The sequence below is a fragment of the Phocoena sinus genome, chromosome 3, assembly GCF_008692025.1.
Source record: "Phocoena sinus isolate mPhoSin1 chromosome 3, mPhoSin1.pri, whole genome shotgun sequence".
Taxonomy (NCBI): domain Eukaryota; kingdom Metazoa; phylum Chordata; class Mammalia; order Artiodactyla; family Phocoenidae; genus Phocoena; species Phocoena sinus.
The window spans coordinates 108,770,931-108,787,026 of NC_045765.1; the positions used below are offsets into that span (position 1 = coordinate 108,770,931).

General features: G+C 40.7%; 1 protein-coding gene across 2 annotated transcripts in view; it reads right to left on the reverse strand.

Moving 5' to 3' along the window:
* RASGRF2 (Ras protein specific guanine nucleotide releasing factor 2) overlaps positions 1-16,096 on the reverse strand; it is a 240,941-nt gene that overhangs the window by 18,475 nt on the left and 206,370 nt on the right. For both annotated transcript variants that reach the window (XM_032628373.1, XM_032628372.1), the window contains exons 19-21: positions 15,384-15,496; positions 1,818-1,878; positions 1,401-1,504 (exon numbers count right to left, since the gene is read on the reverse strand). In XM_032628373.1, the coding sequence (XP_032484264.1) occupies positions 1,401-1,504; positions 1,818-1,878; positions 15,384-15,496 (278 nt within the window). The remainder of the gene's footprint in view (positions 1-1,400; positions 1,505-1,817; positions 1,879-15,383; positions 15,497-16,096) is intronic.

The following is a 16,096-nucleotide window of genomic DNA, read 5'->3' on the forward strand; positions in this document are numbered from 1 at the left end:
AATGAAATTACTCTGACACATTCTTAATCCACCAATGTTGACTGAGTCCCTTGATGTGGGTGGTACTGTTCCCATCCTGCAAGGCTGTTGGACATAAAGATGTGCTTTTTCCACGGATGAAAATTGGTACATGTTCACAGCAGCAGAGAGGAGGAGAGGTGAGAAGGGTCCCAGGAAGAGACCACACCAAGGGCAACCACAAAGATTCAGCCTTTGCTGTTTCTCCTCTTCCATAGTGGTCATGCTCCCCTCCCTCCTGAATCCTCACTGCACTGAAGGATAGTCAGGAGATGGGGGGAAGAGGCACTGCACTCCTAACTCAAGTCATCAAATAGTCAGTGGGTTCATTTGTACGGCCAAGGGGCCACGTTCCTTTCTTCCCCATGTTCATGGATGGGCCTACAATTGCTGAAAGTGGGAAAGAAGATAAAACGCATAAAAGAAAAGTCTGCAGGAGCATCTTCCGGCCCTGCCCCTTCTACTGTAGCTCTGACCACCAACACGGCTATGCCTGAGCCTCCATCATCCTGGATGTCCTCTTCTCTACATACGACATGGACCACAGTCATACCTCTTACCCAGCCCCTCCCATACCTTTCATTTAGTTATAATTTCACAGGGGACTTATGCCAACAGTTGTTATTTGTCCAAACAAAGGCCTTGTTTGTAGAGCTGCTGATTAGGACAGCAGGAGGGGGCTTAAAGAGCCTCCCTTACTCTGCACATGAGACAGTTAAAAGGCACTAGTGACACAGATGCTCATTACGTGACAGCGTTCACTCGGTAGATACCCACTCCAAGTGTGCTCTGTGCAAAGCACTGTCTTGGGAGTCTGCGCTGTTCTGGAGTCTCGATGCTCAGCAATACCACCTGCTGATTTATGGACATGGGGGAAAAATTGCAGCAGAATTCACAGAATTTCCCAACGTCAGTGTTTCTCAAAGTATAGTCTTAGCTCACGCAGAATTATCTGGGATTCTCACTGAAAATGTAGTTTCCTGGGCCTCAAACCTACTGGAATCAGGATATCTGGCGGGGGGGTGGTCAGGGGGCGGTACCTAGGGATGTACATTTTTAACAGGTTTCTCAAATGATTTTAGGCACCATGAAGTTTGAGAACCACTGTTATACTGTATTGCGGTTTCTATAACACAAAGATGTGAGAGGACAGAGAACTTCGCCTTCTATGGTAACCGTAGCACATACAGAAACACAAGACTGACCATCCTGAGAGTTCCCAATATTTCTACCTAAATATTTCCAACAGAAAGTGGAACCAAAAGACATTCAAGCGGGACCAAACCAACATAAGACTAAGAGCCACAGCTCTGCGCACACGCCATCTGCTGAGGAACAATGTCAGCTGTGAGGCAGCCCTGCTGCCGCGAGGGCACACTCACTCGTACGGAATGCTTCTGAAAACGATGTGGTCCAGGAGGGTGATCTGCTCAGCCAGCTCCATGGCCGACAAGGTCTCAAAGCACTCGGCCTTCGGACAGTCCGTCTGCAAGAGATGAGGGCAGGGAATGAAACACACCGGAAGCAAGGTGCCTGCCAGCTCCCTACAGCTGCTTGGAGTACAAAGTCCACCCTAGATCCCAGCTATGAAGAAAACGGCAGAAAGTTCAGAAATAACAGCCGGCATTAACATCATGGACCAACCGCTAAACCCCAAAGCCAAATCTGGTTCTTCTCACACAGTTGCAGCGACAGAATATACAGTCCAGAACCCAGTTATCCGTTATGGGCACAGTGCTTGCCTTTGAGAGGTGAGTCTTACATATAATTGTGCAGGATAAGATCATGGCTGAACTTACCAGTTGAATTATGTCCTCCAGTTTTAGGTGGATGTCATCTTGATCATCTTGTGAAAGGGCCCTAAAAAAAAAGTCAAAATATCCTCCATGAAAAGAAAACAGACATCCCAGAAATGAAATGACGAAATGCAGTTCAGGTTTCCCTGGGGGGAAGTCGGAGGGTTCCGGTCTGCGAGGCTGTGGAGACGTGAATTGAAGACAGAGGGTCAAGGAAACAGGAAAACACACATGTTAAAGGCAGAGGACGATCATCAAGAGAGCTGACTTATAACACGGAGCCAACCTGTTACATACAAGTTGTAAATAAAACACCCACTGTGAAAGTGAAGCAGAGGGTAAGCTGGTGCTTTGCGTTACTGAGCGGATCTATGCCACGAATCTGGGTGCCTTGCGTTGCTATCGGTCAGGGTTTCTAACAGGCCTAAGTGTCCCATCCACAATCCTCCAGCCCCTACCCTGGCCCCTCCCTGCTGAGGCTGAGGCAGAAGATGCAGGCATAGGTAGACCAGAAGCTCAGGGGGGTTCCTGGGTAGCAAGAGTTCAAACAATACCAGGTAGAAAGCCAGCAGGTGAACTCTTCCCCTTTGCTCCCCAGATGGGCTTTCCCGAGACACATTTGGTACTGTATCCCCACACGTGGTGTTATTCAGCTCTCAATAAATATTTTTTTGATCAGTGACAAATGAGTAACTGAATACATAAGTTAAGGTGGGTGCTGGTTCCAGAGTGACAGTGATACTTTCAAGTCCAAGAGAAGTTCAGGGTCCAGGAAAATTAACCTGATTATATAACTTGCCATCTGGACCAAACACTTCAAGTGTCCTAAAATGAAGGCATAATCACATATTAAAAGTATTAAAATATTTAAACAGTGCCCAACCATGTAGCCTGTCTGCTGGAGGACACTAGTTTTAAAAAGCAACAATGATGTGATGTTCTATCGTGTTCTGAGTTGATAAAAACAAAACTATCACCCTCGAAAACACAAAATTAACTGAGGAGGGTAATTGTATGCTCATTACATGCCAGGCATGTGCTAACCATCTGACACACACTCTCTCCTATATCATAAAAAATCCCTATAAAGTAAGCATTATTATCTCCATTTTATAGATGAGGAAACAAAAGCTCAAAGAAATGGACTAACTGGCCCAGGGTTCGGTCCAGTTTGCTTTCCTGTTGCTCTTGCTTGTCACGAGCAGGCTTATGAAAGGCACCACTTCAAAGGTCCAGCATAGAACACACACCAGAAAAGGTCAATTCCTTTTCCTCGATCTTCCTTCTCTCTAACAAAAGTTCTTGGCTGTTTACCCGGGAGCAGAATCCTTCTAGATCACAGGAATGGCAATCCTCTTGTCTGCAATTAGCCGTATCATTTGTGAGAAGAAAAAGTCACCATATGCTAAAGGGAAGATTAAGGTGAGGAAAAAATAAGTAAACATAACTCTTTCTCCAAAGACTGTTACATCACACTTAAGGGTTAGACACGGGAAAAGTGACTCTTTCCCAAAGCGCATGTCATCCTTTCTATGGTAGCCTGTGTTCTTGGAGAGAGATCAGTGGCCTTATAACTATGTGTACCCATGGAAAAGATCCTTTTTATGAGGCTGGGCAATATTCTTAGCTTGGAAAGAAATGGTCCAGAAGTTATTTCGCTTCTATCAAATGTTTCTCTCCTCAACGATCTTACGCTAATGTTCCAAGATACATCTGGTCCCATTCAGTTACCTCACATTTCTCTCTTCAAAAGAGTCTGCCCTGTAAATCAAAATAAATGCTATCTCTTTCGAAAATGTCCCCTTAGAACAAAAGTTCTTAATCCTAGAGTATCACTAAATAATCTCTAGAGGTCCACAAACTTTTAAAAATGATATGCAAATGTTTGCATATATTCATATGTTCATTTTTCTGAGAGGAGACTGCTTCCATCATATTCTTTTGGGGGATCCAGGACCCCCAACAAGGTTAAAAATAACTATAGAAATGTATACTCTGCCATAAAATGGCATGTGACATTTTGTAAAATACAAAAGATTTTCAGTATTATTATTAAGGAACCAGCTCCAGAATTTGATTGCCCACCCATGAATTCATTAGTGATGGCAAGTCGAATTCATTTTTCTTTTTTTTTTTATGCTTATAGTTACAGTTTTATTTTAAAGGATGTAACTCGGGAACAGCCAAGTACAAGGAAGAGATGCATAGGGCAAGTCGAATTCTTAAGGTAGATGCGACCCGAGGAAATAGAACAATATAGAGATGTGTTTAATAAATGAGGATGATCCAGCTGTCAAAAAACACTTTGCACCAAAATTAAAAGTGATTAGAAAGTAAAGAATGAAATTGATGACTAATTATCTTTGAAGACATTTTCAAGCCAGGAAAGGAGGTGAACAAAATCCACCTAGTAAGAGAGGTAGCCCCTGACTCCAAGTAAGAGTAGGAGCAGGACGTCATTTTGGTGTAAAAGTTCTAATGGGGCTGAACAAAATAAATGCTACGCCTAACACCGACATGTCAAATATTCTTGACCTGTAACGTGTAAACATCCACAGTGAGTACCTTAGCTGGATGTATCAAGTACCTTAGCTTGATACAATCGCCTGGATTCCCTTTGATTCTGGTAAACTGATTCGATTAAACCAAGCAAAACCTTTATCCTGGCCTGTTCATTTGAATACCTGGTTTATTGTATGAAGCAATTTGAAGAAAGTAGTTTTTCTTCTACAAAAAAAAAAGGAGTCTAATGCTGCTTGGGGCTGTGTGAGGTTTGTGGGTCCCCTTTTCATGACTGAACCCACTCCGGTTGACCATCCAAGAAGTCAATCATTGTTCCTTTTCATTCTATGGCATGTTAGTTGTCTACAAAAAACACTATACTGCATAGATTCAGAAGCCAGCTGGTCAGACAACGTTGGAGGGTCGTGGTATTTTAGGAATATAAAAATCTTGAGCAGAGGTTTTTATTCACAAACAGGGCCTCAAACTACCTATGCTAATTAAACTTCTTCAGCATAAAGTAATCCCTGTGACACTGTGTAAGGAGGGGATGATTCATCATAGAAGGCTTTCACTTTACTGCATTAATGTATTATGTGTTTAAATACATGTGTCATGTTTATATCTCACTGTTATATGACTTGAATGCATCTAAATCTTTAGCATCGGGATTTTTTTTTTTTTTTAACTTCTCACAATCCTAACTTGTATTTGATGGGAGGTGCGTTCAGAAACGTTCCCTTCAGATGTGAAGGCCTCTCTAACCCTGGTCCAGTTCCAACAGAGGATGGATTTGCTTCTAGTCTTCTGACTACCTTAGAGTTTGATGAATACTCCAGGATCCTGGGTTTTCCCCATATGTATCACTCATTATGATCAATTTAATATTTATGCACTTATAATGCAATACCAGATAAAAAACTTAAAAGGAAACGGGATTATGCAAATTCTATAACTAGAAAATTTCCCCTTCAAGTGTAGAAATCATGTAGTCTTAAAAACAGAGCCAAGAGCAACTGGCCTCTGTCCTCGAATGGGCCGCTTGCTTGCTACTGTGACGGGCTGGCCTGGGCCCATGGCATGGCCTGCCTCAGACTCTTCTCCTCCCCACCTTGTGAATGGTTTAATCTCATGTTGCTTCTGGGACCTGCCAGACCACCTCTTCCTTCCCATGCTTTCTCAAGCATGACTTTCCTTCCTGCTGGGCTTACTGGAGCCCACGGCTACCTATGCTCTGGCACTTTTTTTTTTTAAAAAGGCAGATGTCCATAAATGTATGGAAATGTTTAATACTAAATTCTCTTGGTTTCAGCTGAAAATAATTCCCTGTTTGTTTTCAAATTAAGAAATGAACTAACAGGAAAATCTTTATAATTTTCAGGTTGTTAAATAATCCTTTTTATTTCTGTTTCTTTCTCATATACCCCCATGATTTCTTTTTTTTTTTCATGAAGAGATTTCATGAATGAAAACATTCCTTCAGTTGATGGTTCTGTCTAGGTCTTACCTCCTACTCTACTTTCTAATCATTTTGACATGATTTTTAAAAACACACATTTCATACATATAAACATAAGTATCGGATATGTAAAATTATCAAACCCCCTAAAAACTAATACACGATTTATTCCTCCTATAATCACAATCTCATGTGCTGGGATAGGGACCCTCATACATAGTGCAAGTGGAATGAATTACTTGGTTGGAGAAATTCAATCAAATATCAGTTGTCTTCTTGTACCAGGGGGTATTTTTTGTTTGTTTTGCTTTGTTTTCCACAAATCTATTCACTGGCTTGTTGGGAAGATAAGTTAGTGCCCCAGGGACTCAGCTGATTCAAACTGTGACTCAGGGTCTGGCTGTCTGCTCAGCTGATGGGCTGGTGACCCCAGCGGCATCTGTCAGCTTTAGTTGACATGTTCAGGGCTAAACAAAGCCTTTGGTTTTGTTTTGGCTTCATGGGAAGAAAGATGGTGAGAGATGGGAGAATAGGTGGGATAGTGTAACATCTATTCCCTGCTTGGCTCTGCAGGTGGCTTTTGAATTCTTACGGTGGAACCAGGTAAGATGTGAAAAGCGCTGTTTTCACGAGAGAGAGACTCTGGGTTGAGTGAGGCTGCTCTGGGACCCAGGTGGCACAGGGACAAGGCAAGTGGCATCTTTCTCAGCTTTTTGATAGGGAAATGGTGGCTTCACAAGACTGCCAAGCAGCATTTTCCACAGAAACTCTGCTGGCACTGAAAGGTCTCTCCCTCAAGGAGCCTCAGGGCGGTAAGCTTGAATAAAGATGCTGAGGCAGGAAAATGACTGGGTTCATTCCTGAGCACATATTTCTTGAGACTTTCAGAATACCTGGAAGACTCTGAAAGGGACTAGAATTCTGGGTGGGCATTCCACCAGTGGAATTGCTTTTTTGTTTTGTTTTTTATTTCCTTTTTTTCTTTTACAATATAGCAGTAAGTGGGTTATGACTATGGGGGTTTCTTTGGTAAGAATTTTATTGAGATATAATTCATATACCAAACAATCCACCCATTTAAAGGTGTGTGTGTGTGTGTGTATATATATATATATATTTTTTTTTTTTTTTACTATTTTTTTTAATACTGGAGTATAATTGCTTCACAATACCGTGTTAGTTTCTGTTGCACAACAAAGTGAATCAGCCATATGCATACACATGTCCCCATATCCCCTCCCTCTTGAGCCTCCCTCCCATCCTCCCTACCCCACCCCTCTAGGTCATCGCAAAGCACCGAGCTGATCTCCCTGTATTATGCTGCTGCTTCCCACCAGCCAACTATTTTACATTTGGTAGTGTATATATGTCGATACTAGTCTCACTTTGCCCCAGCTTCGCCCTTCCACCCCATGTCATCAAGTCCATTCTCTATGTCTACCTCTTTATTCTTGCCCTGCAACTAGGTTCATCAGAACCTTTTTTTTTCTTTTTTTAGATTCCATATATATGTGTTAGCATACGGTATTTGTTTTTCTCTTTCTGACTTACTTCACTCTGTATGACAGACTCTAGGTCCATCCACCTCACTACAAATAACTCAATTTTGTTTCTTTTTATGGCTGAGTAATATTCCATTGTATATATGTGTCACATCTTCTTTACTCATTCATCTGTCAATGGATATTTAGGCTGCTTCCATGTCCTGGCTATTGTAAATAGAGCTGCAATGAACATTGTGGGACATATCCCTTTTTGAATTATGGTTTTCTCAGGGTATATGCCCAGTAGTGGGATTCCTGGGTCATATGGTCATTCTATTTTTAGTTTTTAAAGGAAGCTCCATACTGTTTTCCATAGTGGTTATATCAATTTACATTCCCACCAACAGTGCAGGAGGGTTCCCTTTTCACCACTCCCTTTCCAGCATTTATTGTTTCTAGCTTTTTTGATAATGTCCATTCTGACCGTTGTGAGGTGATACCTCATTGTAGCTCTGATTTGCATTTCTCTAATAATTAGTGATGTTGAACATCTTTTCATGTGCCTCTTGGCCATCTGTATGTCTTCCTTGGTGAAATGTCTATTTAGGTCTTCTGCCCATTTTTTAACTGGATTGTTTGCTTTTTTGATATTGACCTCCATGAGCTGTTTGTATATTTTGGAGATTAATCCTTTGTCTGTTGTTTCATTTGCAAATATTTTCTCCCATTCTGAGGGCTGTCTTTTTGTCTTTTTTATGGTTTCCTTTGCTGTGCAAAAGCTTTTAAGTTTAATTAAGTCCCATTTGTTTATTTTTGTTTTTATTTCTGTTACTCTAGGAGGCGGGTCAAAAAAGATCTTGCTGTGGTTTATGTCAAAGAGTGTTTTTCTGTTTTCCTCTAAAAGTTTTGTAGTGTCTGGTCTTACATTTAAGTCTTTAATCCATTTGGAGTTTAGTTTTGTGTATGGTGTTAGGTAGTATTCTAATTTCATTCTCTTACACGTAGCTGTCCAGTTTTCCCAGCACTACTTATTGAAGAGGCTGCCTTTTCTCCATTGTATGGTCTTGCCTCCTTTGTTGTAAATTAGGTGCCCACATGTGAGTGGGTTTATCTCTGGGCATTCTATCCTGTACCACTGATTCTATATTTATGTTTTTATGCCAGTACCATATTGTCTTGATTACTGTAGCTTTGTGGTATAGTTTGAAGTCAGGGAGCCTGATTCCTCCAACTCTGTTTTTCTTTCTCAAGATTGCTTTGGCTATTCAGGGTCTTTTGTGTTTCCACACAAATTGTAAGATTTTTTGTTCTAATTCTGTAAAGAATGCCATTGGTAGTTTGATAGGGATTGCATTGAATCTGTAGATTGCTTTGGGTAGTATAGCCATTTTCACAATATTGATTCTTCCAATCCAAGAACATGGTATGTTTCTCCATCTGTTTATGTAATCTTTGACTTCTTTCATCAGTGTTTTATAGTTTTCTGAGTACAAGTCTTTTGACTCCTTAGGCTGGTTTATTCCTAGGTATTTTATTTTTATTTTATTTTTTTTTGTGTTACGCAGGCCTCTCACTGTTGTGGCCTCTCCCGCTGTGGAGCACAGGCTCCGGACGCACAGGCTCAGTGGCCATGGCTCACGGGTCCAGTCGCTCTGTGGCATATAGGATCTTCCTGGACCGGGGCACGAACCCGCATCCCCTGCATCGGCAGGCGGACTCTCAACCACTGCGCCACCAAGGAAGCCCGGTATTTTACTCTTTTTGTTGCAATGGCAAATGAGAGTGTTTCCTTAATTTCTCTTTCTGATTTTTAATTGTTGGTGTATAGGAATGCCAGAGATTTCTGTGCATTAATTTTGTATCCTGCAACCTTACCAAATTCATTGATTAGTTCTAGTAGTTTTCGAGTGGCATCTTTAGGATTTTCTATGTATAGTATCATGTCATTGGCAAACAGTGACAGATTTACTTCTTCTTTTCTGATTTGTATTCCTTTTATTTCTTTTTCTTCTCTGATTGCTGCAGCTAGGACTTCCAAAACTATGTTGAATAAGACTGGCGAGAGTGGACATCCTTGTCTTGTTCCTGATCTTAGAGGAAATGTTTTCAGTTTTTCACCATTGAGTATGATGCTTGCTGTGGGTCTGTCATATATGGCCTTTATTATGTTGAGGTAGGCTCCCTCTATGCCCATTTTCTGCAGTTTTTATCATAAATCGGTGTTGAATTTTGTCAGAAGCTTTTTCTGCATCTACTGAGATGATCATATGGTTTTTATTCCTTAATTTGTTAATGTGGTGTATCACATTGATTGATTTGCATATACTGAAGAATCCTTGCATCCCTGGGATAAATCCTACTTGATCATGGTGTATGATCCTTTTGATGTGTTGTTGGATTCTGTTTGCTAGTGTTGCTGGATTCTGTTTGCTAGTATTTTGTTCAGGATTTTTGCATCTATGTTCATCAGTGATATTGGTCTATAATTTTCTTTTTCTGTGATATCTTTTTCTGGTTTTGGTATCAGGGTGATGGTGGCTTCGTAGAATGAATTTGGGAGTGTTTCTCCCTCTGCAATTTTTTGGAAGAGTTTGAGAAGGATGGGTGTTAGCTCTTCTCTAAATGTTTGATAGAATTCTCCTGTGAAGCCATCTCGTCCTGGACCTTTGTTTGTTGGGAGATTTTTTTTTTTTTTTTTGCAGTACACGGGCCTCTCATTGTTGTGGCCTCTCCTGTTGCAGAGCACAGGCTCCGGACGTGCAGGCTCAGCGGCCATAGCTCACGGGCCTAGCCACTCCATGGCATGTGGGATCTTCCCGGACCGGGGCACGAACCCGTGTCCCCTGCATCAGCAGGCGGACTCTCCACCACTGCGCCACCAGGGAAGCCCTGTTGGAAGATTTTTAATTACGGTTTCGATTTTATTACTTGAGATAGGTCTGTTTATGTTTTCTAATTCTTCCTGGTTCAGTCTTGGAAAATTGTACCTATCCAAGAATTTGTCCATTTCTTCATGGTTGTCCATTTTATTGGCATATAGTTGGTTTGTAGTAGTCTCTTATAAACCTTTGTATTTCTGCAGTGTCAGTTGTGATTTCTCCTTTTTCATTTCCAACTTTATTGATTTGCATCCTCTCCCTTTTTTTCTTGATGAGTCTGGCTAAGGGTTTATCAATTTTGTTTATCTTCTCAAAGAACTTAGTTTTATTGATCTTTGTTATTGTTTTCTTTGTTTCTATTTCATTTATTTCTGCTCTGATCTTTCTTTCTTTCTTTCTTTCTTTCTACTGACTTTGGATTTTCTTTGTTCCTTTCTCTAGTTGTTTTAAGTGTAGGGTTAGATTGTTTATTTGAGTTTTTTCTTGAGGTGAGATTTAATTGCTATAAACTTCCCTCTTAGAACTGCTTTTGCTGCATCTCATAGGTTTTGGGTCGTTGTGTTTTTGTTGTCATTTGTTTCTATGTATTTTTTTATTTCTTCTTTGATTTCTTGGTTATTTAGTAGCACACTGTTTAGCCTCCATGTATTTGTGTTTTCTACAGGTTTTTTTCCTGTAATTGATTTCCAATCCCACAGCATTGTGGTCAGAAAATATGCTTGATATGATTTCAATTTTCTTAAATGTACTGAGGTTGATTTGTCCCAAGATGTGATCTATCCTGGAGAATGTTCTGTGGCACTTGAGAAGAAAGTGTATTCTGCCACTTTTGGGTGGAATGTTCTATAAATATCAATTAGATCTATCTGTTTTATTGTGTCATTTAAAGTTTGTGTTTCCTTATCTATTTTCTGTTTGGATGATCTGTCCATTGGTGTAAGTGGGGTGTTAAAGTCTCCTACTATTATTGTGTTACTGTCAATTTCTCCTTTCATGGTTGTTAGCATTTGCCTTAGGTATTTAGGTGCTCCTATGTTGGGTGCATAAACATTTATAATTGTTATATCTTCTTCTTGGATTGATCCTTTGATCATTATGTAGTGTCCCTCCTTATCTCTTGTAGCAGTCTTTATTTTAAAGTCTATTTTATCTGATACAAGTACTGCTACTCCAGCTTTCTGTTGATTTCCATTTGCATGGAATTTCTTTTTCCATCCCATCACTTTCAGTCTGTATGTGTCCCTAGGTCTGAAGTGGGTCTATTGTAGTCAGCATATATGTGGGTCTTGTTTTTGTATCCATTCAGCCAGTCTGTGTCTTTTGGTTGGGGCGTTTAATCCATTCACATGTAAGGTTATTATCGATATGTATGTTCCCATTACTATTTTATTAATTGTTTTGGGTTTGTTTTTGTGAGTCTTTTTCTTCACTTGTGTTTCCCATTTAGAGAAGTTCCTTTAGCATTTGTTGTAAAGCTGGTTTGGTGGTGCTGAATTCTCTTAGTTTTTGCTTGTCTGAAAAGCTTTTGACTTCTCCATTGAATCTGAATGAGATCCTTGCTGGGTAGAGTAATCTTGGTTGTAGCTTTTTTTGTTTCATCACTTTAAGTATATCCTGCCACTGCCTACTGGCCTGCAGAGTTTCCACTGAAAAATCAGCTGATAACCTTATGGGGATTCCTTTGTATGTTATTTTTTGTTTTTCCCTTGCTGCTTTTAATATTTTTTCTTTGAATTTAATTTTTGTTAGTTTGATTAATATATGTCTTGGTGTGTTATTCCTAGGGTTTATCCTGTATGGGACTCTCTGTGCTTCCTGGACTTGGGTGACTATTTCCTTTCCCATGTTAGGGAAGTTTTCAACTATAATCTCTTCAAGTATTTTCTCAGACCCCTGTTTTTTTCTCTTCTTCTTCTGGGACCCCTATAATTTGAATGTTGGTGTGTTTAGTGTTGTCCCAGAGGTCTCTGAGATTGTCTTCAATTCTTTTCATTCTTTTTTCTTTATCCTGCTCCTTGGCAGTTATTTCCACCATTTTGTCTTCCAGCTCACTTATTCGTTCTTCTGCCTCAGTTATTCTGTTATTGATTCCTTCTAGTCTGTTTTGCATTTCAGTTATTGTGTTGTTCATCTCTGTTTGTTTGTTCTTTAGTTCTTCTAGATCTTTGTTAAACATTTCTTGCATTTTCTCAATCCGTGCTTCCATTCTATTTCTGAAATTTTGGATCAACTTTACTATCATTACTCTGAATTCTTTTTCAGGTAGATTGCCTGTTTCCTCTTCATTTATTTTGTCTTCTAGGTTTTTACCTTGCTCCTTCATCTGTGACATATTTTTTTGCTGTCTCTTTTTTTCTTTTTTTTATGAGTTGGATTGTGTTCCTGTCTTACTGACTGTTTGGCCTAAGGCTTCCAAAACTGGAGTTTGTAGGCTCTTGGGTAGATCTGGGTCTTGGTGCTGAGATGAGGACCTCCGTGAGACATCACTCCGATGAATAGTCCCTGAGGTCTGAGGTTCTCTGTTAGTCCAGTGGTTTGGACTCGGATTAAAGTATATATTTGAATGATTTTTAAATTGCATTCACTTGTTTATTTATTTAATATTGTTGTGCAATATTAAATTAGTTTTTTTTAACTGAAGTGTAGTTGATTTACAATCTTGTGTTAGTTTCAGGAGTATAGCATAGTGATTCAATATTTTTCCAGATTATAATCCATTATAGGTTTTTATCATGTTTCTTATCATGTTATTATCATGTCTTTTCTATAGACAAGGTAATGAAGCCTAAGGGAAGTTGAGTTTGACAAAGATGTAGCCTGGTTTTACTTGGGCTGTATTGGCTTGATGGCAGAAACTATTTTTCCCAAGAGCTACTGTCAGTGCTTTCTAATAATAATAATAACAACACCTGTAGCAGTAATATGAGTACTATTTATGTTTCAGGCATTGTGTTTGTTAGCCTCTTTACACATATAATATTGTGTGATTTTCACAACAACCCAGTGAGGAAGGTATTGATAGCTCCACTTTATAAACGAGGAAAATGAGGTTGAGATTGATTAAGAAACTTGACAGCTATTAGTGGCTGAGTGAAGATTTAAACCTGTGACATCCTGCAAAAGTTAGAATCAGACTCTGCTAGGTGTTACACTCCCAGGCTGTACCATCTACTAAAATTTCCATTCCTTATCAGTCTTACACTTCTAATTCTCAGGTCACTTACTCAGCAAAAATAATTTGTACATCTTAAGCCTGATGAATAATAAAGACCTGAGATGGTAAGTAATTTTCATCTGAAGTAGTAGTGCCAATCAGCTGAGTTCTGAGCTCACCTGCGGGTGCAGGAAGAACGTGCTCGGGATTGATTGGTGATATCTGGCATGGGTGCTGTGATGGGACAGGCAACATGAGGGCCTCAAACTGGCCAATCCTGACAGCCTTCCCCAGTCTGAGCCCCACCCCACTCCCATTTCCCTGCCAGCTATTTAGTCAAACGTCCCTAGGGGCACACACTTTCAGAACCTAGCTTTTAATTATCAATGTTTTAAATACAAGGAGGATAATCAACTGTTCACATGGAGAAAAAAGGAACGGCAATCACTCACAGATATGACCACTCATCCACCGATATCAGGCTTTATCTGAAGATGTATTTTGAATTTTAAAATCTGAAAATAAACATAGTAACTGAGTCCCTAAGCTCACTTAGATGTTTCATAGGATGGAAAAAGTGACAAAGGCTCTTAATAGTTTCCTAGGGTTGCCCTAAACAAGTACAACAAACTAGGTGGCTTGAAACAATAGAGATTCATTGTCTCAGAGGCTTGAAGTCCAAAGTCAAGGTGTCCACAGGGCCATGCTCTCTCTGAAACCTGTAGAGGAATCCTTCCTTGCCTTTTCCCAGCTTTTGGTGGTTTGCCAGCCAATTCTTGGCATTCCTTGGCTTGCAGCTGCATCACTCCAATCTCTGCTCCATCTTCACATGGCCTTCTCTCTGTGTCTCCCTCTGTCTTCCCACGGGCATCTTCTTATAAGGACACCACTCATATTGGATTAGGTGCCTGCCTGCCTCCAGTATGACCTCATCTTTACTAAGTACATCTGCAATTAGCCCTATTTCCACATAAGGTCATATTCTCAGGTACTGAGGGTTAGGACCTCAACATACTTTTGAGTGGGACACAATTCAACCCATAATAGCACACAGACCAAAGAAGGGTCTGGCTATGGGATCTTGAGCTAATGGGACTAAGAATGACTTGTAGGCCAATTGCTAAAATGTTACAGACCAGAATCTTGCATTGCTGCATCAGGGAGGGGCCTCCAAAGGCATGGTGGATTGAGCTAAATTGGACTCCCCTCTATACACAAACATTGTGGATAATGAAGAAACAACAATAGAGTTGAGCATAGAAGAAAGGAAGGGGTCTTTCCAGAGGTTGCGAATGAAGAGGGAAGTAGAAATCAGAACGGTGAAGGAGTACCAGGCTCTGGCAGATAGGGGGTGGGCTTTCCACCCCGTGTAGTGACAGACATATAGTGAGGTGGAAAGCTGTAACTGAAATGTCCATACAGAGACATGGATGGCTGCCCTCTTCATGTAAAGTGAACTGGAAAAAATCCACCCATCTGTTCGAGAAGCTATAAGAAAGTTTGTTACCTGCTTGGATGCTTGGTATAATGACAGACAAAAGCAGCCTCTAGTGGGAAACCTGAAGTACAAGACTTTGTCAAACTGAAGTGTGGGGTCCAAATTTATACGCCCTACCTGATGTGGAAATCTCCACCTAAGAAGCTGATGGTAAAATTTGTCCAGGACCAGTGAAACAAGCTGAAGAAAACGCATAGCTGCTCTATGACGGCACATCTACAAGCCAGGTGCACAAGACTCCCACAGAAACACTACAACCCCGCTCATAAACATGAACTTGTAATAGACACTTAGAACCCACATGAGAAAAAAACACCTCTGCAATGCCTGCTGGACCTGCAGGAGAGGATCTTCAGGCTTTTGGTTCTACAGTAAACCACCATCTGCCTTACACAAACAGGAGCAATTGTACTGCACACAAGCTATGTCACCCAGTCTGAAGTCTTCCCGAGGCAGCTTTCCCAGTGAGGACAGAATCCCTGCTGCCCCTCAGGAGTCTAATATACATCCTTCCGGTTTGACAGGATCTTATTTTCTACGAACACAGCACATATCAACCAGTGTGATTAACAGGCACCTACAATTGCCTTTACCTCAGGATGTTCGCTGTGGCTTTCCGTTCTTGGGGAAGAAGATCTGGGTCTCGCAAAACTTCTTCTAGCAAGTTTAGGACGTTCATCTTTAGTTCGTTGTTGAGTTCGAAATCCTATAAAATGAAATGGATCTTTTTAAATTTTAGTTTTGAAGGGTTTAGCTCCATGACACCATTCCTCATGACAAATTTATGGAAATTAAAATGTATGGGCCCTAGACCCTTCCCCCTCCAGAGATTCTGACTTAATTGCTTTGGGATGGGGCCCTGCCGCTAGGCTCCCTGGGGGATAGGAATTCCTCAAAGAGACATGTGTGCCCCTTAGCCTGGAACACTGCCTCCCCCCAGGTTTATTTCCATTCATCTCTCAGCTCTAGGAGGTGATATACTTTCTCCCAGGAGCCTTCTTAAGTTGACCCAGTGGGACAAAGAGCTTTTCCTTGGTGTTCCTATGGTACAACCTATCATAACTTACTGTACTATAAGGGCTGATTTAATTGTCTGGTTTCCCATTGGTCCATGAGTAAGATCAGTAACTGGGGCATAACAATAGCTAAAGAAAAGATTTTTGCAAGAATAAAATCTGTCATTTGGGCAGTGACTTGAATGAAGAACTTCAGTACAGGTATGCTAAAGAATAAATGATACACACCAATGGGGCCGTGTCAAACAAACACAGGAGTGAGATTGAAAGGGTACCCACCCAGCAAAGTT